General features: G+C 34.1%; 1 protein-coding gene across 3 annotated transcripts; it reads right to left on the bottom strand.

Moving 5' to 3' along the window:
- Window positions 1-1,604: 1,604 nt before the first annotated feature.
- LOC106070736 (multiple epidermal growth factor-like domains protein 10) lies at window positions 1,605-27,007 on the bottom strand. Of its 3 annotated transcripts, none has more exons than XM_056028595.1 (13): window positions 26,736-27,007; window positions 22,422-22,529; window positions 19,049-19,231; window positions 17,616-17,804; window positions 15,703-15,915; window positions 13,401-13,619; window positions 12,727-12,861; window positions 10,821-10,958; window positions 8,540-8,677; window positions 7,066-7,203; window positions 4,970-5,104; window positions 3,782-3,976; window positions 1,605-2,840 (listed from the first exon to the last, which is right to left on the bottom strand). In XM_056028595.1, the coding sequence occupies exons 1-13, from the start codon at window positions 26,794-26,796 to the stop codon at window positions 2,734-2,736; spliced, it is 1,959 nt and encodes a 652-aa protein (XP_055884570.1). In that variant the 5' UTR covers window positions 26,797-27,007; the 3' UTR covers window positions 1,605-2,733. The 3 variants fall into 3 exon arrangements, with proteins under 3 accessions (XP_055884570.1, XP_055884571.1, XP_055884569.1); XM_056028596.1 differs by having other exon boundaries at window positions 13,530-13,619; window positions 22,422-22,559; XM_056028594.1 differs by having other exon boundaries at window positions 2,543-2,840; window positions 22,422-22,559; window positions 26,736-27,006.
- Window positions 27,008-27,233: the final 226 nt, after the last annotated feature.

Genomic DNA, 27,233 nt, shown 5'->3' on the forward strand with positions numbered 1-27,233 from the left:
AAAGGAAAACCAAGCCTATGTGTTGGTAGAAGAATTGGTTTGTTTTGAAGAAAAAAAAAAAAATTTTTGCAGAAGATATTCAGAGAGATCATTTACTTCATTTAATTTGTAAAGCAATATTGCCATAAAACCAGTGCAACTGTTGACACGAATTACTTCAAAACAGTTATAAAGAAAAATTAAATCTGAATTAATTGACTGATTTAAGCAATTCAAAACAAACAAAACGATTGTAGCATTTATAAAAAAAAATCTTCTCAACACTAATAGTACCGAAATCTACATCGTGCGATTTGGAATTGATACTGGATATCTACACACGCAATTGATCGATTTAAAAAGTAAAGTTTTGTGTAGTGTATAGTTTACAGATTTGAAAATCTTGTTGGAAGAGTTGAAGGTCCAGAAATGTATGTAACGCAACAAAAGTGGTCAGCTTTAAAAGAAATGCCGCGAGTTTAGGCACTTACATTCGACGCATGGAATAGTCTTCCAGATTGCTATATTCAGCTGAAAAAGTTGTTATTTGGAAAGTCGACTATCGTCGCATCGGCATATTCGTGCGAGCAAGTGTTCTCTTGGATGAATATTATTAGAAGTAAAGTAAGAAGCCAACTAACAAATGAAAATTTAGAGCCGAGTTTGAGCCAAATGTATCCAAACTTTCTAAAACCAAATAGCCACAGTTACCACTGAATTAGTTTGCTCATTTGTTTGTTATTAAAGTACAAGTTAGTGTTGTATGTAAATGTTTTAATTTTATACTTAAATAATAAGTAATTAATAATATATAATCTAATTTGTTGTGTAAAACACTATTTATATCACGATAAATTGATACTTTTTCTTATGAATAAATAGATTCATTTTTTTTTTAAATAAGAAAAAAAGATTTATGCAAGTTCTATTTATTGTTTGGAAAAAAAATCTTGTGGCTCTTTAAAAACGTTTAAATTTTGTAAATCGTAATTTTTGTCTCTTCCGACTCAAAAGGTTGCCGACCCTTGGGTTACGTTTCATTTTCTTTCGTATAGGATGAAGGTAACTAATAACATGCTTAATTTTATCTCGGGTGGTATAATATTGTTACGATCCTCTCTTACTCAGGCCTTCTGTAAACACTGCTAAACACAAAACGCATCAACACATCAAGAACCTGACAACAAGAGTTCCACAATAATCTGGTACTTTAATGAATGGATAAGTAGATAACAGTCAATACTAGACAATTGGCAACAAACACATCAACAACTAAAATGTTACTCTGTACATAACAGTACAAAACTCTACAGTCTCTATCTCTTTCTGGCATAACACTTGAGGACTCAACCAGGACCGACTTCATAGCCAGACTCACAGTCCCGGTCTCCTCCGTCCGTGTCCTATCTTGAACTGCCGCTTTCTTACACACTGTATCTCTGGTCCACGAAGGCTTTCGATCACTTGACCATAACATCTTATAACCGTGTTGCCGAGGATTTTGAAGATGTCAGCTGTTAAGAAGAGTTAAGCCTTACTTGAAGATGTCAACTGATAAGATAAGTTACTGTGACGTGCTGTGTATTCTATATAATGTCTAAATCTTTATGTTAACTAGTAGATCCTTTTGATTCAAACACAGAAACTTTAATTGGAAACACAAACTTACAATACAGCATTTAGAAAGCTAACTGTATCAGAAATATAAAATATTAAAATAACTAATAGATGTCGTGCGCTCGAAGTTTTCTTTGTATTTAATATTGGTGTTTTAGCGTAGTAGTTTAGTAGTTTATATTTGGTGTGTTTTGTTGTCTAGAATATTGTGTATGTGTGTGTTTACGTCATCCTTAGTTCCCGCAAGAGAGAGAGAGAGAGAGAGCTTCTTTTGTTAGCTGGGTAGCTGGTTTTTTTTTGTTTCCCCGTTGTAAGGGGTGTTAGGCTTTGGGCTATGGGATAGTGTGTCGCCTTTCCGCCCTTGGAGTCGTATAGTAACTATCGTTGTTGAGGTGTAGGGAGTTGATGTTCCGTAGGGCGCAGAGATGAAGTGTGAGCGTGAAAGGTGTGTTATTGAAACTTATTGGTGTGATATTGGACTAATTATTAATCAAATGCTAACAGCAATGATATTGATGTATATGTAAATATGTTGTTAACTTACAATTAAGTATTATTAAATATTGTTCCAGTTGACAACTGTTGTTATTCACTAAATGTTTGTTTGTTTGTTTGTTACCTGTTAAGTGTGACTCCTGGACGCACGAACCCAGCATTCTTCAACATTACACACATTGATAGCATTGCTGACCGGTACAAGATTAATATTTTCATCTATCACCCATTTATCAGTTACAATTGTGTATAATTTTTTTTTTATTCCATGCTTTAACTTTTCTCAATAATACCACCACCGGCGGCACGGATAAGACCAAGCCGATATGAGCATTCCTATAAGCAGACAAAATAACATCCGCTGATGAGTCGCCATTTTGAGGACAAAAAAACAAAACAAACAAAACAAAAAACAAGTGATTTTCTACAAGACAAATTGAAATTGACAAGCTGAATTTGACACCAAGTTTAACTCCTGTATCATATAATTACCAATTCAGTCCATTACAATACTTTCGAATGAATAGATGTGTGATGATTTGTAGATATTGGAGGCTCTCAACATTGTATAATGGTTTTTAAAAAATTCTGTTTTTTTGTTGTTTTCTTTTTGGTTGGTGATAAACTGAATAAAGCTATAACTTAAGTTACATTAATGCAATCATAAGGAGAATTGGCAAGAACATCCTCATAGCATTTGTTCGTTGATGTCGTCTCGTACTCATTGTTTACATCATCGGGTTGATGAGCTGTAAAGAAAATATGTTGACCTATTTATTGCCTCTCAACTAACATTTGAAACAAGCAAAATGTAAAAAAAAAAAAAATTAAAAAAACACAAACAAGGAGCTAATCTGAAAATCAAAAAACATGAAATTTCGCTAAACAAAAACAATTGGTAAAAATATTTCTAATCCCATAGATTATTGCTGGTAATAAAATTAGTTTCATGACTGATTCACACTAATTGATACAACTACGTTAAATATAAGACTTGTTTTTAACTCTTTCTCTCCGTAATTATTTACCACATTCTAGTGGAATCAACGTTGGTATTGTCAGTTAGGAGAGAAAGAGTTACATAAAGTATTTTTATGTTGTTCTCTCTTACGATTTTATTTCAGACATTAAGTAACTCCTTTCAGACCTTGCTAATTATGGTCATCTGTTTCTGTGATCTTGTACTTATCCCAGAACTAATGTCAGGTACCCATTAGAGTTAAGGGCGTGCTAAAAATCTCTAAAATTTAAATTCAAATTTGTATCAGGATTAAAACCCATTACCCCTGTGTTTAGTACTAGTGTTCCATCTATGCTAAGATAAAATGTAATTTAAACTCTCCTTATAGGTTAATATTTAAAAATTGTACTTAATTGAAAAACAGTGAAGTCTAAACAGGCAGATCTAGAACAGCTTGGGGTTAGGACATGGAGACGACAGGCACAGGAGAAATCTGAATGGAGGGGTCATGTTTAAGCAGGCTATAGCCCTCCATGGGCTGTAGTGGCACTGGCACTGGGATAAATGGATGGATGAAGTCTAAAGACACGCCAGCTTAGTTTTTTTAAAAAAAGTACATTATTCAGACTAGACACAGCAGCCGCTTTAAAAGAAATACTTATTCAAAGCTTGGTAAACTAAGATCACACAACAATGTACAAAACGAACTTATAGTAATAACGACGTCACCTGTATCTGTAACATAGTCATAATTAGGACACTCTTTAAGTTGAAGATTTGTTCGAACAGCTAATGACTCTGTCCTTTGGCTCCAATGGAAAACCAAAGTTTTATTAAGCAGCAAGGCAATGATGACTAAAACAAGAGCTAGTGTTCCTACTACGAATCCTATTCCAAAACTGTTCAGTTCTAGGCTAAACGTTTCTGTGTAAAAACAACAACAACATCAACAACAACACAAGAACAAAACAATATTACATTGGGTTATGCGTTTAAACTTTGTTTTTATCAGTGATGCCCAAAATACGTCCCGCGGGTCAGATCCGGCCGGCAACGTGCTTTCATCCGAAACGTAAGCACTAAACCAAAATATAGAAAAATCCCCCTCCCCCTAAAAAAAATGTTCAAAATCTATCTTTACCTTCGTTACGATCCCTGCTTTTTTCTATTAGATTATTACCAAGGAATTTAACATTTGAGCGTTCGTGACATAGGACTATAGAATCTACTGGAAAAGTGAACCGATATTCTTTTTTTTTTGTAGAACACGATGACATTGCTAGCCGACATGTTTGTTTTTATTAAGAAAGTCTGAGGCTGTTTTTTTTTTAAAGAACAACATAATATATACAGAACTTACGCCATTTTTTTAAAGTGTAACAAGAAAAAAAAATCAAATATCCCAATAATTCAATGTAAGTAAGCTCAATCATAACAAGGGAGTGAAATAGTAATGAGCAAAATGAAGAATTCCTTCAAAACGTGGGGAAATAACTTCGGAGAGAAAGAGTTAAATAGTTAGCGAAACTACCAACCGCCTTTACTTTTCCCCAACTAAAGTCAGGTATTAGAGATAGGTGGACTCTATGGCGCCCCCCCCCCCTTCCCAAAAAAAAAAATTAAAAAAGCTCATTAAATATTAAACATATAATTTTCTACATATTCTAATCGTACTCTGAAAGTGTAAAAGACAATATTGGATTTACAATTTCTGTTCGTCAGTGCGTCCGCCTTTTGAGTGTAAAATCTACAAAATAATTATATAGTTATAAAGATTTGATGAATTAAAAAAAAACACCATATTGACATATCTGTATTTCTGTCTATAAGTTGATTTTTTATTATGGGGGAGGGGGGAAGTAAAAAAGCGATTTTTACATGTAAATATATATATATATATATATAAGTTATACCTACTTATATCACAAGCGTGCCCCTCATAACCACTAGGGCATTTATTGCATGCACCTTTGACGGGGTCACATTCAGCATTGACACATAGACTTGAACAATTGAATAAACAATTTCTTCCGTAAGTTCCTATAACACATTCTGCCACACACGAAATAAAATCATTTAACAAAAAAGTATTGACTAATTTCTTAACTGTAAAGTTATTTCTTTTACTTATTATTGTATTGTAACGCTGTATCTAAGAATATGCTTATATTAGTGCAAAAGTAAATTGCATTTCTCTTTTGCGATCTATAGGGCAGATAATGTTAAGGTCATTTGTTTATATGGACTACGGTGTTTACGAGCAGGGTGTTATGTGGCCAGCACAACGATAAACCACCTCTACTTTCTCCAATTCAAGTCAGGTATCCATTAGAGTTGTGTGGATTCGAACCCATGACCTTAAGGTTTGGAAGTAATAATAATAAAAACTTTTTTTATAGCGCTACTTTCAAGTTTATATCCTGCTCAGAGCGCTATGGTCCGATCTCTTTTAGGGTATCTGGGAGAAGGTTTTCCGTGCTGCCTTTAGGAGCTCAGTAAACATAACTCTGCTCGAGTCGGGTGCCAAAATCGAACATTCTTCATAGGTAGCCAAGCCAAGCTAAGTTCAAGCCTCTCAACAACTCTATCCAGTAAAGTCACTTAGCCACTTGACTATAAATTAACAGTAACCACAAACTTGACTTTATCCTTACAAAAGTACATTCAACATAATTAACTGATCAAATTTAATGCAGCAGATGTGATATAACCATGTTTTGCTTGTAGCTGTAATTGAAATTATATGTATTATGTTTTAATTTTTTCAGTCTACGAGCTTAATGCAGCAGATGTGATATAACCATGTTTTGCTTGTAGCTGTAATTGAAATTATATGTATTATGTTTTAATTTTTTCAGTCTACGAGCTTTCATTGATGATAAAATGGTACATGTATAACTCTTTAAATGTTACAAAACGCCCATATAATTTTCACCATAGTCTATTAATACTGTTACAAATGAAGAGTGACAGGTAGAGGCCATTACGTGTAACCCCGGCGAGATGACACAGCAGCGAGAGTTCTCTGGAATGTACATTTATAAACAATGACGGGATGTGACGAGTCGTCACGTGATGTTCCAAAAGGTACTAGCAATGTTCTCGCAACATTGAGGAAGCTATTCAGAACTCTATATAAACCAAAGAGTTACTGTAAAGAGTCGTCGGTAGAGTCGACTACAGTGTGAGGCTGTAGAAGAGATGTGTATGATTCGACTTGAATCACTATAGACAATACAGTCGAAGTAAGACGTGTAAGGCTCTGGTTTGCTAGAAGTTGAGTACAACTTGAAACAGTTGAGTAGGGCGCAATACGGCCCAATGCAAGTTGAGAAGAGATGAATTGCAAAGAAGTAAATTGAACTGTAAACTAAAAGATATTGTGCAGTGTTCTACCCTGCTTGTTACAGTGACGAATGGCTAGAGTTAATAGTCGATAAAGTTATATGAAGCTGAAAGTTGAGTCAAGTTATTTGCAGTGTTTTTGTTTGTGTGTCTACCAGTGCATTTAGCCAGAACAAAGAGAAATACTAACAATATGTTTCGTTGCAATTTGTAGACTCTGTTTTTAAACTCCAATTACACGAGTGCAACTTCAAAAAAAAATATTCTCTCAATGATTTTGAGCTATAAAATAAATAGAGAGTTGTATCTTCTTTATGTATAATTATCATCGTCGCCTAACCATGCGGGACACCAGCACGCACGGCGACTCTCTAACCTTTACGCGCTGACAATCCCCTGTTAAATTAGTCTTTGCAATGACAATTAAAAAAAACACAAGGCCAAACGTTCAAAAATGTATGCCTGAATCTGTTTTCAGTCGTGGACAATAGCGTCACTAAATAACGGCGTATGCTACGCCACGGGTCGACTAGTTAGAACTGAATTACATTGCTCATGAACATGAATAGCTTCATTAGACTCTATTTATAAAATAATGTACCAGTAATCTTTCTTAACACACACATTTCAGCTATACGGTAAGACAGAATAATAATTTACAAAGTTACCTTGTGTGCAGATTGGAGGTTGAAATCCTTCAATACAACCAGAGTTACAGCTGCCCTCTTTGGGGTTACATATCTTATCGTAACAGTTCTTGTTACATGTACTAGTACAATTCACGCCCCATTGTCCTTCTGTGCATTCTGAAAATATGCATAGCGAATGATGTGACTGTGATGTTTTTCCAAGCAAAGTCATAACTATTTTTAAATAGGAATTTTTTTTTTGTTTTAAATTAGCTTGATAAATTTATTGATTCGTATTTAAAAGCTTTAAAATCGCTCTGTCTAACCCAAATCCCAATATCGGATCAAGCTGAAATTTCGCACAATTATTTCTTTTACCTAAGAACACGGGAATCAATATGAAAATAAATTAAAATTGACCAATTAGTTAATTTACAATTGGTAATTAATAATTTCCTTGAGTATCTTGAGCAAGGGAAACAAATTTTAGTTGCAGTAAAGGTAAAAGCTGAATTAATTCCCTTACTAGTTCGCCGTCTGAGTCTTAGTGAATAGAAACATAAAATAGGACGAGGCCAAAGAAACAATGGAGCGCTATACAATCTTCTATGTTCACAAGAACTGAACTAGCAGACTAGATCCATCTGCCTGAAGCTTCCGGTTTTGTGGCGCCAGGTATTCGCCTTCATCCCTTCACCTGTTAGTAAGAGCAGTTTCGCCGGGCTTAGTATCTAAGCCAAAAGAGCAGGCTAGGTGATGGACTTACTTGTCAGAGGCTATATGAGACGCATGCCTTTAGGAGTATTTCATAGACAAAGGAAGCTTATTCGCATTGACAATCCCTGTCTATGTCAACCTTTGACACAGAGAATGCTTTACAAGCGCACCTTTTTTTTTTCTTTTTTGTTTCAAAGCAAACTGTAAATTTCTATGGATATTGCTGTAACAATGGATTGAATCTAGGATGATCGTATGACGTGACTGAGTAGTATTCACAACAAAGATCTTTTCTGAAACGTCGCCAATGGTCATTGCTCAGGGTTTATCACTCGCCTACAGGTGTCATCTGTATCAGCTGACTACACACACACGATTACCCCTATCCGCGTCGCCACCAGAGTTAGCTTATTTTGATATATATCAGTGTAAATACATTTTTTTTTATCTTCACCTATCTCTTAGTCTGTTGAACGTTTGGGGCACCACTTGAGATCTGTTGACTGACTTTCTCGATGGGCCTACCTCTCTTTTTCAAATCTATTTACATATAATACCAGAAAATACTATGAATATGAAAAATTCGAACTTTAAACAGATCTGTTAGTTATGAGAAATAAATTTAATTCGTTCATGGACTATAGGCATAAAAATAAAGAAAAACAACAAGGAAATGTGGTGATTTTAAAACACACAATATCATAAGAAGCATAAAAATATTACCAAGATTTAAAAGGCTAAAGCAGAATGGTTTAAATATGATCGAAATTACAGTTTTGTCATTATTTTTCTTTACCTCTTGTGCAATCAGGCAATTGATATCCAGACAGACATCCTTGATCACAATGTCCAGTAAATGAATCACATGTTGAATAGTAACAATTCTGACTACATATATTGCTACAGTTGATTCCCCATCTATCCTTCGAACATTCTGTAAGCATAGAATATTTTAATGTGTTCAATAGTATCGATCGTTGAAAAATGTACATCACAGCTTTGTATTGTATGTTGTAAATTATTTTCACAAAATATCTTTAAATGCATATGCGCTGATTCATCTTATTTTTCTCAATGATTTATCACTCTAAAGATAGCAAAGTGTAAATCAAGGGTTCTCAACCTGTGGGTCGCGACCCTCTCGGGGGTCGAATGACGATTTGCCAGGGGTCTCCCGAGACCATCGAAAACATGGATTGTTTTTGTCTATTCTTCTATTGGTGTGTCTGTGTGTGCGAGGGGGGGGGGGTTGCGGCGGAATGGGAGATAAAAAAGGGGGTCGCCGAGCATAAAAGGTTGAGAACCGCTGGTCTAAATGGATAACTATAACTTTACTTAAAGAAATGGAGAACCTAATACTTGTGTTACTGTGTTTTGGGAAGAGAATTTGTAGAAAGAAAGGAGTTGGGGGGGGGGGAGGGGAAAAATAGTTTTTTATTTCTCTTTTAGAAATGCAAGGGTGTTTCTTAAATATACTAGGAGTGTATACTTTCGTATACAATTGGGGACATTCTGAAAAGCAAGGGACTTAATACGGTTTATTTTTTGCAGCTTGAAATGGTCAAAAAAAAATGTGTGGGTGTTGATATCGTAAAAAGGTGGTATACATTTCGAATTGAACTTTTAGAGGAGCAAAGAAAGATATTTCATTCTGAGGGATACCAATACTTACAAGCCCGACAGTGCGGGATGTAAATAGATGGTATGGTATCTATATGCTTAGACGATGTTATGTTTAAACTTAAAATTTTAAATTAAAATTTTAGTTTTAAAAAGAGTAAGATACATTAGCAAATGTATCCATTTGTTACTGTTATCAATGTTTATAAATAATACATGAAATGATACCTAATATTTTTTTTTATAAAAGCTCTCTGAAGTGCATATTGCTATGTGCGAAATATGCATGTGATTGTATCTTTGGTTAATGAATATTCAATGGTTTCCGATACTTTTTTTACTCATCGTTAATGCATTTTTTTTATTCACTTTCCAAAAGATTACATTACAAAAAACTACAACAAATGTAAACATTGTGTTAGGAAATTGTTAAAAGTTCTTGCGTTCATTTGCATGTCCTATTTTTCCGCTCTAGACACGTGAAAGTCCGCATACATCTCACACGGAATTTTGAAGGTAATGTATATTTATTTATTTTTATATTTTTGTAACCTGAAGCGGAAAATTAAGAAAGTAAATATTACATTTGCTTATGACAACTTCTAACTTCTAAAACTTTGAATGCTCTGTAATATTTTTTCTTTAATATTTTTGTTGTCCAGTTTAATAGAAAATTATTAATCAGGCTTCCGGTTCCAGAAGTGCTTAAGTCGTGTTCCCTTTCTTTCTTTTTTTTTTTTCATCCTTAAAATTTTGTCCGATATATGACTGTCACAGAACAGTTTGAGACTCACTGTGACATGAAGTGATTTCATAATCACGTAATTATCTCGTGCTTTTAGCACGGACAAATCTTTGAGCTTCTGCAGAGTAAAAAGATACATAATTTCTCTGCTGTAATGACGTCTAACGTAATTGATATTGATGGATTTGGATTTATGTGATTTCAGCCGTATTTATGGCGGAATTGGCCAGCATATGTGTAATTTATTTGCGTGTACTAAACTGAAGTGTGCTACCAGTGGAGTTAACCCATTTCTATTAATCACTGTTGTGTTGTGCTATTAAGTTGTAGACTTACGAGATAAAAAGTAGAACAACTCAGGTGAAACAAGTCAACTTTAATTATATTAATATGCACAATCAAAAGTCACAAAAAGCAAAGGGACTTTACAATGACCAAAAATAATTTCTAAATATAGTCCCTCGTTATTTTTTTTTAACGTTTAATTCAAGTTTTGTAAGCCAGCGTTTGTCATATTGTGTTCGATTGTTGTTCGAAACTTATTTAATCTCCATCGTGACAAGTCTTGGAAACCACAAATTCTCAAACTGTATGGTGACAAAAAAGGAGGATTTTCGTCCAGTGCTTTGCAAGAGAGGATAAAAGCTCTTGAACTTTCACTCAAATTGAGATCGATGATGATTAAATGTAAATAAAACTATACATATCTTACCAGAGCCACAATAAGGTGCGTCACTGTAACCCATACACCCTTTGTCACACAATCCAGTTCTAATGTTACACTTTCCCTCAAAGCATCCGTTATTGCAAGTATTGCGACAATTTATTCCCCACTTGCCGCTAGCGCAGACTGAAAAAAAAAATCAAAATATCATATATAAACATTAATATTGTAATGACCATGTTCTGTAGTGACTATGGTTGCGCACCAGCGCACGAGGAAGGACTAAATGAACGGGGAGAGAGGAAGAGGAAGTGCGAGGAGATTGGAACGGTTCTTGTTTTGGTGATCTATGTTGATTAAACTTTGTATTGTCTTTGTTCCCATACCTCGTTGAGTTGCCTCCTTTAAATGTTGTAACATTGGTGTCAGAGGTGGGATTATAGGCGACTCAACGAACGGGAGGTAGGTTAGTAATGGCTTCCCCTATTATGAAACAACTAGACCAACTCTTGATTAAAGAACTAAAACAAGAGCTTCGGTATCGAGGTCTAAAGCTTGGTGGTAGCAAGGAGACACTTACAGCTCGTCTCCGGCAGGCCCTGATTGAGGAAGAAGAAGACCCGGACAGTTATCAATTCGAAGTAGGGCCAGATATAACTGAACTCCTAGGTAAGATGCAGGAAAAGATGGATACACTCGATATAGGGATTAGAACCATACAAAATAGACACAATCGATTCAGGGATCAGGACTGAATTGGTATCGTTTAACCAGAAAATAACCACGAGGTCACGATGAACCATAGAGTCACTACAGAACATGGTCATTACAATATATTAAGCAAGAAATTAATTACATCACACAAATACATACACATTTTTACATTTAAAAAGAATGTCTTATATATTACAGACGTTACTTTAAAAAAAAAGAAGATAATTAAGTCAGACGCATTTCCTGTGTCAATCTAGTCATCAATGCTAGTCAGTGACTTTAAGTCTGCTATGTCGTTGATTTACTTGGCCAATTCAGGCAAATCATTCCATTCTCAAATACAGCGGTTCTGAACCTCTTTAGCCCGGCGGCGCTTTTTACGATTCCACACTAAGGGGCGTAAAAATAATGATTTGTCATTGGCCTGAGTACTGTGCTTTTAATAATGTAATAGAATAGTTATCTCAGTGTAACTACCTAATATAGATCTCCAAAGTTTTAAGTTTAATCACGAAACAATATATCATTATATTCATTACATGCGGATTTCTTAATTTAACCCGTCTTTCGGACTGAAAGGGTTAATGTGTGTGTGGCCTACTGACACCCGAGACAAATGCGAAACAAAAATAATTATTATTAATATGAAAATGTATTTATAAGAAATGATATTTTTAAAAATATTTTACTGAAATGCTATAGGAACTCGGTGCACGAATGTGTAGTAATCCTTGTCAACTCTCTCGTGTTGATAAAGACAGATTTTAGTCCAACTAATGATTTTCGCAAATATAAAATAAATGAAAAGCATCTAAAAAGCAGCACTTGTTGATAACAAACATTATATTATAAGAGAAATGTTTTAATTATTGTCTGTTGCATTTTAATTCTTAACTATGTCTGTTTCCCTTTGCAAATTCATATGTGACTAAAGAGGCCAATCCTTGATACACAGTGCGGTCACAGGTTGGTCATATGTAATCATCAGGAGATGTTGCATTTTCAACATTCTTCATGCTTCTGTTGTGTATGGCATCTCCACTCTATCTTTTCTCCATTTGGATCTATCCGGGGACCCTTTTTTCCAGGCTGCTGGTGTCGATTTAGAGGAGCTTCATGTCGCGTTTGCATACATCCTTATACCGTAAGATTGGAAGACCAGCGGCTCTCCTGCATTTACTATACTATTACAAATTATACGTTTATATTAGAATTAACATTTAATTAACTCAATTCTAACCTGTATCACACTGTGGTGGGTTACTGTATCCAAAACATACAGTATTGCATGCACCAGTGTCTCTATCACAGGTTTTAGGACATGAAGCAGGACATAGTTTTCCACACTGTAGACTCCATTTACCCGATGGGCACTCTAAATGTATAAAGAAATTAAATAATTAAATTAAATGTTATTACAGTATTTTGGAAGAGCATTCTATTTACGATTAAAATGAAACATAGAAAATATCTGCCTTTGTCATTGTTTTTAAAAACTCAAGTAGCTTTTGTAATGCTTGAACTATTACGGTATAATAAATGTATTAATTTATTAACATAGCAGTCTCTGGACTAGTGAATCAACATTTCTTTTCGGGTTATAAATTAAGAATAGTAACTACGAATGAGGTGGGTAATCCAAAAAAAAAAAAATCTAATAAATTTCTGAAATGTATTCTTGTGAACGTTTTAATGAAAGTTAAACTTGAATCTTTTATATTTTCAACTATTTAGAATGAACTTAAAAAAAATGTGAAAAAAATAAGTCAATGAATCTTATATAACAGTATTTTCTTTTTGAGAAGAAAAGATAAAAATAAACTCTTAAAATAGTCAACAGAATTTTGTAAAATGACAAGCATCGTGACAATAGTAGTGTTCTTTCATTATCTATCATCTTATCTCTTTACTTACCTCCATATGCCTCCACTTCACACAAGGTGAGTATTTTCTGTTCTCCATTAAGACGTATTGAAATAACGTTTACAGTATCATTCACATTACCATTTAAATTAATAAAATAGATAAGCACATTACACAAACCACTTCTATCTTCATAGTATCCAATCCTGGCTCTATTTTCATCATACGTATTAATTACAAAACCTTGCAATCTTTCTTCATGACCATCACCTATAAAAACAAAATAATATTTTAATTGGCATGATATCTCTTCTACGTCCATTTTTCCCTACCAAAAAATTGTTAAGTCAAATTCTACATTATTATTAAACTAAGAGGTGACCAGACGTCCCAACATTAGCGCGACAGTCTCGCTTGAAACGGTCTGTCCAAGCTGGACGACTAATGTCCCGCTTTCATTAGAAAAAAGTCAATTTTTTTTTCTTAGTCTTTTGAGTAATAACTTAAAAGTACTTTCTTGCGGCGTTTTCTTCTTGATCTATGCTCATTTTCATTGCTTAGTAGGCTTCTAGGTTTAAGGCATTGGTAGTACATTAATTTTGCAGCATCCTGCCTTCTCAGCAATTGGTGTCAGAATGTTTTCTTTGACTTTCGGCGTTTTGTAGTTCCGTATTTTTCTCGCTGATTCTGCTAATATATTCTAGCATATTGTATTCCTTCGCTTTGCTTTCCATTCTGTTCAAATCAATAGCAGCGTAGAAAGGTCTTAGACACGACGAGCATTGAAATTCATAGGACCTACAGGCAGAGTTGACATTTATAAAAGGAAAAAATAGCAACTACATGACAGTGATATGCTATAAATTACAATAAGTGTTTTCTGTTGCACATGTAGATTAAATTGAACATCTGAATGCAAATCGTAATGTTTTCTTGGAAGCTCCTGGTAAGTCTCCTATTAGGTAGTTCTCCAACTTTCAAACATATCTTTAAGATAGCTTAACTCGTAGACGTTTAAAGGTACTTTTGCTTATCATAGATAATTTTAAAAATTAAATGGTTTATTTTTGGGATGCGATCTATACAAGTAGTTTGTTATTTTCGATACTTATAAATAAAAGGAAGTTTGTATCAAAATTCTTTTTTTTTTCAAAAACAACATTTGAATATGTATTCTATTCAATGAGTTAGAAAATAAATGGAAAATATATTTTATCATGATCCATTGACACTTTTACCATTGTGACATAAGATGCCATTTTTTTTTTTTACCAATGCGCGAATCTATGAATGAAGCTTGAGTTATTAATGAAGTCCATGACCTTTTAAAAAGTTACCCCTCCTGTAGTTTTTCATTGAAAATTGGTGTAATTTTTTGAAAAATCTACTTGCATATATAATTTTAAAAATTACATGGTTTTCTTTCGGAAAAGAAAAAAAATAGTCTTTGCATTACAACTTCAAATGATTTAAAATATCTTGATGTATGATTTTCATTTTCTCCTATAGTTACTGAGATCTAAACTGGACGGATGGAAGGACGGACCGATGGACAGACACACCACACAAAACTAATGGCGTCTATTCCTCTTTGGGAAGCCGCTAAAATAAAACAACAAATTTAAAAACGAAATACATGAAATACTCGTAGCTTTGGCAAACGTGCTAACTATTTTGCAAGAGAGTGTCTCAAGAAAATTGTATAGTAATATAATTGTTTATTTCAATTTAAGGGGCGACCTATAAATGGACTAACCTAGTTTATACCATCTTAGGCCAGCGGGTATTGTATAAGCAACAAATTATTTATTAGTTCGTTAATTACATGTGGAAATCTTAAGATTTAGTTAAGTTCTAGATCTACTTCTAAAGATCTAGTCTAGTTCTAGATATTTTTCTAGAATCCAGAGTTAATCTATCGTACATTTACGTAAAAATGTAATGGATTTCCAGCAACTTTAAATTAAAAAAAAAGAAATGCTTTTTTTTTATAATTACAATGGTATAGATCTAGGTACTTAAATCTAGGAAGCTGTGGTTTTCTAGACTGTATCTTATCTTATGAAATATAGACGTTACTTCAAAAAAGAAGATGATTACGTTTTTACGTGTGTTCTGTGTGGGGACTTAAGAGACTTTCTTTTCTAATCGCCATGTACATTGACATTTGGAACTGAAAGAACACGAAAGCAAATCTTCGGATTGAGATTCACATTCGCTCACAAGTAAATATCTTTCCTTAATAAATTATTCAACCGAAAAGGTCACCTCGTACTAAATTGTAAAAGTATTGTTTTTGCTCGTAAAGGTCAAACCACATCGTGCTTAAACCCTAAGTCAATAGGATATCTACCTCTGTTATAAATGGTGAATCGTTTGATAACGTAATTGCTCTGTAGAGTCAGGTTCCAACTTGGAGCTATTTCCTTTTCAGTATGAGTGCAGCTCCCGACTTCCATAATCGAGTTAGTGTTTCCGTCAACCGCAACGTCTGCACGGAACACTAGTCTAGACAATGTCCAGTCTGACGACTGCGAGGCATGCTGTCCGTATGCAATGTTTCTACCTAGACATGTAACAGAAAAAAATAAAGATCGTAAGAGATTTTTTTTTCACACAAATACATCTCTGTAGTTGACCCAACAAACCATTGCCAGGTAAGCGTCAGGCTTTTAAAAGCGAGGATTGGACATTACAGCCATCTTCGAGTTCATAGAAAATGAGAAATGTGCTTATTTTCCACCACGAAAGAAGATCTATATATATATATTGTAATAACTTAAGTGTTTATTCACCGGACATTAAAAGTACATTATAACTACTTCTATCTCTAGCACATTCTTTTCACTTCGGCTCTAGACTTGTGTGGAAATCGATCTTCTCTTTTTAAAGTTGACATCCTTCTCAGTCTAGTCTATAACAGTGCGTAACTTCTGCTTAGATGGCGGTGCGCTTGGCAGAGTTATAACATTGCCCCTCGTTAGAGCTGTTCGTCCCGAAAAGAAACAGTGCAGTAGATGTTTGACATTTCAGGTGCAGGTCGATCGGTGGGAGCTACAGACGGCAGGGAGCGTGTTCCCCACGAAGCCATCAGCACTGTATTCCTCCGGTGCCGTTGAGATAAAATTTTATCAAATTGATCTGTTTGTCCTACTACTTGCGATACACTTTCTACTACCTTGTTCCCAATCCTGTTAATTTGTTCTCGCATTGCATCAATATCTTCCTGTATCTTGCCAATGAGCTCAATAATCTCAGGCTTAATTTGAAAAGATTGTTCCTCGGATCTGCTTTTTTCGACGATCAGGGCTTGAACTGATCTACTCCTGTGTTCTAAAATATCTTGGTGTCCAGGTCAGCTTGTGTGTGTTTAATGTGTTATCGTGAACTGTTTTGTCATTCTTGTTCAATAAAGCCAAGAATCATGACATGTCTTTCTGTAGCATTTTATTAGGTCACTACAGATAGATAGATAGATAGATAGATAGATAGATAGATAGATAGATAGAAAGATAGATAGATAGATAGATAGATAGATAGAAAGATAGATAGATAGATAGATAGATAGATAGATAGATTAGATAGATTAGATTAGATAGATTACATTAGATAGATTAGATTAGATTAGATTAGATAGATTAGATTAGATTAGATTAGATTACATAGATTAGATTAGATAGATTAGATTAGATAGATTAGATAGATTAGATAGATTAGATTATATTAGATTAGATAGATTAGATTAGATTAGATTAGATTAGATAGATTAGATTAGATAGATTAGATTATATTAGATTAGATAGATTAGATTAGATTAGATTAGATTAGATTAGATTAGATTAGATTAGATTAGATTAGATTAGATTAGATAGATAAGATAGATTAGATTAGATAAGATAGATTAGATTAGATAAGATAGATTAAATTAGATTAGATTAGATAGATTAGATTAGATAGATTAGATTAGATAGATTAGATTAGATAGATTAGATTAGATAGATTAGATTAGATAGATTAGATTAGATTAGATAGATAGATTAGATTAGATAGATTAGATTAGATAGATTAGATAGATTAGATAGATTAGATTAGATTAGATAGATTAGATTAGATTAGATAGATTAGATTAGATTAGATAGATTAGATAGATTAGATTAGATAGATTAGATTAGATTAGATTAGATTAGATTAGATTAGATTAGATTAGATTAGATTAGATTAGATAGATAGATAGATAGATAGATAGATAGATAGATAGTCACTTACCTCCACTGATATAAAAAGAACATAAAGATGACAGATTCCCAGATAAAGTTAAAGAGGTTATCGTGACATCATCATTACATCGCCTGTCTAGAGTTTTGTTGTTTACTTCTGAGAATGTCTCATTTAGACATGAAGACTTCTCAGCTGTTCCTTCTCTGGTGAACTGCAGCTCAACATTTGACAGAGATTCTAGTGTGTTTAAGAAAAACATATATGCAAGTGGGATTCTTTAAAAACCAAACAAACAATAACCTAACTAAATTTTACAAAGAATAAACTGGTGTAAAAGCGCAGGAAATCGGAAGGGTGGAGATGTCAGGCAAAGATGAATTTGAAAAAGAGAATAGTGTTTGTGCTAATCGCTTGTTTGTTGATACCGTGAGGTTGGAGGGTGCCTGACATGTAATTTAGTTTGTTTTCAATCTGCAGGCGGGTGTTTTTGTAATTACATAGTTGTATAGCAGAGACGAGAAGATCAGGGGGGGTACCTTACGATGTGTGTTGAAGGAAAGGGAATAGAGATGGGCTTAGTTGCAAAATGTTAGGTGTCTCTAAGGTGTTTTGGAGTCGTGTTTTAAGGCCCTGCCTGTGTTTCCAATATAGATCATTTAACACCTTGAGCTTATATAGCATATATGACTTCTCTGACACTGATCTTGATGGTCATTTTAGGACTGGTGATGGTGGGGTTGGCGAGCGTGTGTTTGTAGGTCTGCATGTTTATCGTATTTTCTGTACTGTCGATCACCCCTGAATCTTTGTGAAACATAGGAGGACAGCATTGTGAAACGTGGAAAGTGATAATGATATCCCAGATAATGATATCCCAGATAATGATATCCCAGATAATGATATCCCAGATAATGATATCCCAGATAATGATACATCCCAGATAATGATACATCCCAGATAATGATATCCCAGATAATGATATCCCAGATAATGATATCCCAGATAATGATATCCCAGATAATGATATCCCAGATGAGTTTTAGCAAGAGACAACGCAAGCTACTAGAAACGTTTTTAAACTTAGCGCAGTCATCGTAGCTTTGGCCGATTAGTTTGTCCTTGTGAAAAATTTGCATTTTTTAAAAGTAGAAAAAAAGCTTCAAAAATTTTCAAAAAAACTTTTATTGATTCTTTTCATAATGACAAAAATAATGAAATAAAATAAAACAACACAATTTGAGTTAATAAAATTAATAATCATAAATAATAATATTTTTTCAAAAATGCTAATAGCCATTCAATGTCACTTATTATTTGACGCATTCGGTGACAAATTGTATTTTGATAAAGTCATGTGAAGAAATATTTTATAAAACCTCATGCTATATATGAAGCCTGATAACGATAAGATTTATTTTAATAATATAACAAACTGTATGCCTATTTCTCTATATCTCCCTTAAAATGTTTACTTCACTCACGTGGTTCGTTTACAGTCACTCTTGTCCAGGATAATGGAATTGCTTTTAATACGGGCCACGTGACAGTTACAGATTTCAAATCATTTGCCGTATTACAGGTGTAGTCGTTCTGATCAGTCAACCAGCTAATATTCATCCCTAACGGGTTGGTAGTAAGTGTTGCATTAAATACAGCCAAATCTTCTGTGAATGTTGATAAAAATGCTTTAAAGGTAAAGAAAAAATAAAACAGAATAAATTTTTTTATGTTTACTTTTATTCTATTTTTCTATACGAGGGTTCTGAACCTTTAGGGTTCAAATGACGAATTTGCAGGGGTCGCCTAAGACCTAAAAAATATTGATTTTTTAAGATGTGTAAAGCTTGAAATCGTCTAACTTTTCTATTCGTTTTTACTATTTGTTGTTGTCTAATTCTAGATGTTTCAGACAAATAAAACAGAATGATTTGTAACATTTTTATTGTCGTTGAATAAATAGTTTTAACAGTTTAAATCATACATAGTTTTTCTACGTTGAAATTCGCGCCCGACTTGAGGTATAGGAAAAGCATTTTCATTTATATTGAATTGTTTCCTGTTTTGAAGTCTATTTTACTGAAGGTAATACTGTCATTAAGGAACAACTCCTATGAAACCGGATCTTGAACAAAAAATTAACGTTTTTTTTTTTTTTACTTTCTAGTTGTATTTAAATAGTTGAGCAGAAATAGAAAAACCTCAGTAAATCATTTGTAACGAAGTTCTTTAAGCCGAATCTATGAAACTGAAATATCTGGATGGCTGCCTGGTATTGTGGTTTGCGCACTCGACTGTCGTTTGGACTTAACGATGGTCCAGGGTTCAAACTCTGCCCACTCCCATCCCCCGTCGTCATGTGGCGGGCTTGTACTAGGAAGTAAATTATCTTCAATTCTGAAAGATTATCCGAAACATGTCAAACATTTTTATACATGCAGTTACTCTCGACTATTATTTTACTGTTGGGGGATCGCCTCATGGTGGGAAATAGTCCAAAGGGGTCGCAGAGCTAAAAAGGTTGAGAACCGCTGCCCTATACTAAACTATCAGCGGCTTTTCTCCTTCTGTGTCCCACCAAAAGGAACTACTGGTAGCTAGAAAGACACAGTCTGTAGCAACACTTGAAAAGCTCTAGACCATGTACAAATAGCATTGCCATTGACTCATTGGTCATACATTCATGCAAATATTGGACCCTAACTATAGAATTAGAAAGTTGAGGAATCAAGATGCTATAAATTTGTTTCTAAAGAATGCACTATAAATAAGACAATTTAAAACAGGATAACACTTAGGAATGGGGTCTACGATAGCCTGCCAACCAAGGTCTGTAAATTAACGAAAACTTAAATGGACTGGGAAGTACGTAAAATGTCTTGTTTAAAAATGTTATTCTTGTTTCGAATGTTCCTTCAGAATTGAAGATAGTTTACTTCCTAGTCCAAACCTCCCGCAAGACGAAGTGGGATGGGAGCGGGCAGGTTTCGAACCAGGGACCATCGATAAATACGAACGAAAGTCCAGCGTGCAAACCGCACGACGTACTCACAAAGACCTCCCTCTAGGACAGTGGTCGGCAACCTTTTGAGTCGGAAAAAACAAAAATTACAATTTACAAAAGTTTAACGTTTTTGGAGTGCCATAATTTTTTTCTTGCCACCTATAAATAGTAAATAGCTTAACTATTTTGTATTAAAAAAACGAATCTATTTATTCATAAGAGAAAATATGTATTTATATTTTATAATTATTATTTTTCACAACAATTAGTTAATATATATATTACATGGTAATAATATATGGTGTTATTACATAATTACATGACATTACTATTACATGACGCGTAGGACATAATCATCTTATTTTTAAAGTAACATCTGTATTATTTAAGGTTACTTATTATTTAAAACTTAACAATGATAACTTAGCATGGTCTTAGAAAGTTTGTATACATTTGGCTCATAACTTATTGTTGTTGTTTTTTTCAAACACAACTCAAAATGTTCATTAGTTAGTTGGCTTCTTACTTTAATATTAATTATATTAATGCAAGAAAACGCTATATTGCATGAATACACCGATTCGAAGATAGTCAAATGCCAACTTTTTCACCTGATTATAAGTGTCTCATCTCGCGGCATTTCTTTGAAAGCTGTCCACTTTTGTTTGCTTTAGTTATAGTTCTCTACCTCCAACTTTTCAAACTTGCTTTTCAACACTGTAAATTGTCTACTTTACAAAGCTTTACTTTTAAATTGATCAATTGCATGTGAGGAGATCAAGTATCAAATTCCACATGGCTTAATGTGAATTTCGTTACCATTTGAATTGAGAGGATTTTTATAAATGCTACATTCGTTTTATTGGTTTTGAATTGCTCAAATCTGTCAACAAATTCATCTTTAATTAATTGTTTGTTTATAACTGTGCTGAAGTAGCTCGTCTCAACAGTGGTACAGGTTTTATCGCCATGTTGCTTTACAGATTGAAAATAAAGTAATTTTTCTTCAAAACAAATATATTCTTATACCAAAACATAGGCTATGTTTCCCTTTCCTTGTAGTTTTAGACTTAGCTCATTTAATTTCACTGTTATCTATTCTATAAAGTACAAGATAAGGCGTCTGTATGTATGTATGTCCAGCATAGAAATCAAAACGTTTGACCAATCTTAATAAAACTTGGCAGAAATGTTCCTTGGGTACTAACTTAGACCGTAGTGTATGTATTGTAGCCCTAAAACAAACTTAAACCTTAAAAAAAAAAGTTGACCAACTCTATGAAAGTATGCTAAAAATATATATGCCTATATTTAAAAATAAAAGTATTGAAAAAAAATAAGCACTATCGTTTCTTCAAGCGTTTTTATTACTATCTGTTTTTTTTTTCAAATACACAAACTAACTTAACATTGTTTGTTTTAACACACGCCTTTAAATTTGAATGTTGATAACTGGTAAAGTCAGAAATGGAGATATGCTTAAGAGAAACACTTCTGTTTAACTAGGATGGAAATACAATGATAAAGTGATCGCACATTATATTACTTTAAAAAAAAGTTCCCCTTTCAGACCTTGTAGGTCTATAGGGCAGATGATGTAAAGGTCATCTGATTATGTGGCCTACTGTTAACGAGGGTGTCATGCGGCCATCCGCTTTTAATTTTCCCCAACTAATGTCAGTTCTCCATTGGAGCTGGATGGACTCAGAGGCGCCGAAAGATCCCGAAATTAAAAATCCCAGTCATCACCAGGATCCTCGGTTTGGAAGCCAAGCGCTCTACCCCTCAGCCACTACGCCTCCTATTATATTACTTACATATGACTATATGACTTACATTACAGAGCTACTTACGATACTGACATCTGTAACCAAACCATCCACTTTGACATTTATCGTCGTCTGAACACTTGAAATCATCTTCACATGGTCTATTGCAGTGACACTTATAACGGCAGAATTCTTTAAAAAAATAGCAGACTATGTCTTGTTCTGAAGTTAAAATTGCCAAAAAAAAAAAGTATTAATTTCTTGTCTTCGTATACCATTGGGGCCATTTTGAAAAGAAAGGGATTTCATTTTTGTTTTTTACATAATGACATAATTGTCGAATAACAAAATGTTTTTTTCGAACTGATCTATAAGTGGAGCTAAGGAAAGGTGTTTCATTGATAGGGTTACTAGAACTCACAATCTATTTCATTTTATTTCATACTAGATTGTGTATACTTATTAATATAATATTATCTGTGGAATATTTAAAAAACATCTAGATTTAAAAAGAAACAAAGAAAAATATTCATAAAAATACTTTTTAAAAAACTTAAATTATGTGTAATTGTATGAGATTTAACATTAAAAGCTTCTTATGCTCTTGCCAACGACATATACATTTTGGGATAAGCGGGGTCGCAGGCTCTGACAGCCGCGGGCACGTTGCCCTGCCTCATCGTGGCTCCCGCGTGGAAACGGCCATTTGAGGAAGTGGCTAGGCTAAATGGGTAGCAACACAGGACTCCCGTGGGGATGCCGACGGGTAGACGAGAGTCCACCCATTGCACGGGCGGGGTTGTAATAAAGTCCCCACAAACATGTCACCAATCCATGCGCTGTTCCTCAAAGGGATCGTTACATAAATGGCGGGTCCCGCACAGTTAGCTTGGTACATTGAAGGAAAATGGCAGAAGTCCCCGGTGCATTTTCGGACTTCGGCCGTGTATCTAGCCCACGTGTCGGGGGTCAAACGCATCGGTCAACAGCAATGCCTTACATAGGCATTGTCTAGGGTTTCTCCCAAACAGAACTGTGTGTTCACACAGGTTTTTTTTTTTTTTACTGTTTGGCGTCCAAACAGGGTTTTTTTTTCAAACTTAGAGCTCGAAGAGCCTTCGGCTCAGCTCTTAGACATCAACAAGGCTCTGACAGCGCGTAGCTCTGTGTGCTGCAAACTGCCTAATGGGTCGCAGTGTTTGGGTATAGCTGCAAGGCAGCAGAGGTTTGAATTTAGTTCTCCTTCTGCTAGGTGGCTTGCAAGCGAAGGCTAATGAATCCCTTCTGCCCAAAGCTTAGTGGTTTAGGTGCCAGTTACTTGCCTTTTCCCCTTCTTCTAATAATGAAAACAGTTCCGCGGACCCAATATTTGAGCCAGACGTGAAAGGTCAAGAAATACACGAGGAAATGCTCTTTGTTTACAATGATTTTTAAGGTAAATGTATAAATGAATTAATATTTAATAATCGAACGAATACGTCATAAAACAACAAATACCTGTAGCAACGTATGATAAACCTGCAAAGCAAGAGCAAACCACTTACATTTCCAGTGGGTTTGGAAATTAAAATAATATATATTAATTGTTATTTTAATTGGTTCAAATTTGAATTTTAGCAATAAAAAGGATCTCTCTAAATTAAAAAGTAGCTTTAAATTACATGTTTATTCTTCGACTCACTTCAGGTAGAAAATAGTTTTGAAAAATGGAGTTGGTGAATTTGAAAAGATGCAATATAAGTTAAGCAGGGGGTCCAACGTAATCCAGAAAACATGGCAAAGGGTCTACGTGACTAAAAATTTTGGGAACCACTGATATAGACCAACATGAATAATTTTGTATGATTAGTGATAATTTAACGAATTTTTTGTTAAGTACAATTTTAAGCTTTTAGATTCTCAATACGCTATCATTATATCACTTGTCTGGACCAGTTTGGAAAAAAGAAGAAGGGTGTTCGAAAAAAAAATGGGTATCTGGGTAAAAGTTTTCGTTATAGCTTTTTAAATTTATTTCATTAAAGAAAAGTCGTTATATTTAAGTTTAAACTTGAAGTCTCAAGACTTCTCATGCCAACACACTAAACACTCTGTAAGTAAAGTACTTATAAAAAGAGAAGGTTTCATAGCTATCTATTGTTAGTTTCAAACTTTTAAGCAACGACCTACTTCTCTACACAAAATATATAGAAGACCACTCTAACTTATACCACCACATCTGTCAAGTACACTTTCTTTCACCTTTTTCGATACTAAACAAAATAAAATAATAACAATTAGCAGTTCACGTAAGGCGAAAAGCCGCTATAAGGTTTGTGGAAAATGTCCGTCGGTCCGTATGTCCGTCTGTCCATCTGTCACACTCGGAGCTCGAAAAGTAGAAGAGATATGAAAAATATTATTTCACCATGCGATGCGGCATGAAACGTTTAGGTGCAACGGCTACTTTTGATTTTCTAAAAGCATGCCGTTTAATTTATAAATTTAATTATGCAAGCGATTTGTTCATAAAAATTCTAAAATCCATTTCTAAAACAATTACGTAAATGTAAGGGAGGCAATGTTACAATATGTTAACAAAGAAGAACAATCTTCTGTGTATTTTCAGCATCACTAAATCAAATATATATAGCGAGCGGGACTGATTATCTCGACGGTCCCGTTTTCATATCCTACTCGATGCCATCCTCCGTGGTCCAGCGGGAGATTTGGAAAAGGAAGTAAATTATCTTTAACTTTAAAGGAACATCTAAAACAAATAAAAAAAGTTTACAGGAAAAAAAAACATTTTTTACAACGCAAAATGAATATTTCCTGCTAATAGGCGGATCCGACAGGGATTTGACTCCTACAGGAGCCGCCTCTGAGTTTGTGTTATAACTCGTGTTTTTTCAGGTACTGTTGCAAAAATTCAATTTGATCGAGATAGGGTGTGGGAGAAATGACGTGTACAAAAATGTACCTGATAGACAGATATATAGACACATTAAAAGTTGTTATACGTTTTGTAATAAAACAGTTTTTACAATGTTAGGCTAGTGTACAATTAGGAATTTGTCTAGAAAAAGTTAAGACACATTTCTCATTTGCTTCGTTTATTTCGGGTTAGGATTTATGTAGCGACAATGACGTCATGATAAAACGAAGATTAGTTCTAGACTAAAGAAAACAGTTCACATGTTAGCATTTTTTATATAGTTTAGCTCAATGAAAAGATTTTCCTCTTAAGTAAATAGATAGGGACAACTGAGACGGATTCCTTTCGTTTTGTTAATGTTTGCACAGATGATCAACAAAAAAAAAAAAAAAACAAAAACATCATTATAGGTACAATCACAGGAATATAAAGACGTTTGGTCGTTGTGCTGGCCACTAAACACCCTCGTTAACAGTGGGCATCGACAGAAATTGGCTTTTCGTTTGTCTAACAAATTTTCGCTATATAATTCTGTTCCACCAAAATTATTGCAATATATCTTTCAAAAGCAAGCATAAAACTATCACAAATAATATATTCAACGACATTAGAATTTTATTTTTACAAAGCTTGCATCAACTCTGTCTGTCTGGAATCTAGCTCAAGTGATTTCTTCCACCTCTAATTCTTGGATCAAGTTGAAACTTTGCAAAAGTATTTTTTTTTAATGACAAAACAAAAATCAATCAAAATATTAACGTATAGTTTTATCAATAAGTCGTCAATAATATATCAATAATATATATATATATATCCAATGCTAGCAAAGGAGATATAAGCTTTTGAGTAGATATTAGGTCGTCGGGTCAAAATTGGTTTTTACAAAATGGGCGCATCATAGAAGTATAAAGTTGAGAATTACATAAAATGTTTATTTGAACTAACAAACAAAAATTAATTGATTATGTATTTCTCGAGTCCGGTTTTTCTTCCGGCATTTTTTTTTCTATCAATCAACCATCCGTCGCGTACCTTTTTTTTCTATCAATAAACCATCCGTCGGTAACCTTTTTTTTTCTATCAATCAACCATCCGTCTCGTACCTTTTTTTTTTCATCAATTAACCATCCGTCGCTTACCTTTTTTTTCCTATCAATTAACCATCCGTCGCTTACCTTTTTTTTCTATCAATTAACCATCTGTCGCTTACCTTTTTTTTCTATCAATTAACCATCTGTCGCTTACCTTTTTTTCTATTAATTAACCATCTGTCGCGTATCTTTTTTTTCTATCAATCAACCATCCGTCGGGTATCTTTTTTTTTTCTATCAATCAACCATCCGTCGCGTACCTTTTTTTTTCTATCATTCAACCATCCGTCGCGTATCTTTTTTTTTCTCTTTAATCTTTTTCGTTTCCTTTCTTTTGCTCTGTCTCAGTCTGTCGTCCTTGCAATCTTTGTAACTATAGTAAGTATTTACCTTGTAAAAAGCATGGCTGTAATGATATTGCAAACACAAATAAGATCAAAAACCGGTCCATGTTATACAAGAAATTATATGGCCCTCTACTGATATGTCAGTGCATACATCCGTGTGGCCAACCATTCCATTGTTCTAGTTTGTATTTCTTTTTTGTTTATTGCAAAACTGTATCACTTAACAAAGTCTACTAAAACACGACGCGATTCAAGATTAAGTGCTAATATTACTGTGTATTTTGCTCAATGTACTTCAACATTTGATAGCCACTTACTCTTTGACCTTGTAACTAACAATAGCCTATAGTTAAACAAATGTAAATAAGAGTAGTAGGATATTTTAGACCAGCGTTTCACAAAGTAGGGTACGCGTACCCCCCAGGGTTACTGGCAGAGTTTGAAGGGGAAATACTCAGTGATACGAAAATCACTGAAGGGGTACTCATATGTAAAAAGTTTGGGAAAACTGTCAGAGATGAAACAATTTGCTTCCTGTCAT

The sequence above is a fragment of the Biomphalaria glabrata genome, chromosome 5 (genome assembly GCF_947242115.1).
Source record: "Biomphalaria glabrata chromosome 5, xgBioGlab47.1, whole genome shotgun sequence".
NCBI classification, from domain to species: Eukaryota; Metazoa; Mollusca; class Gastropoda; family Planorbidae; genus Biomphalaria; species Biomphalaria glabrata.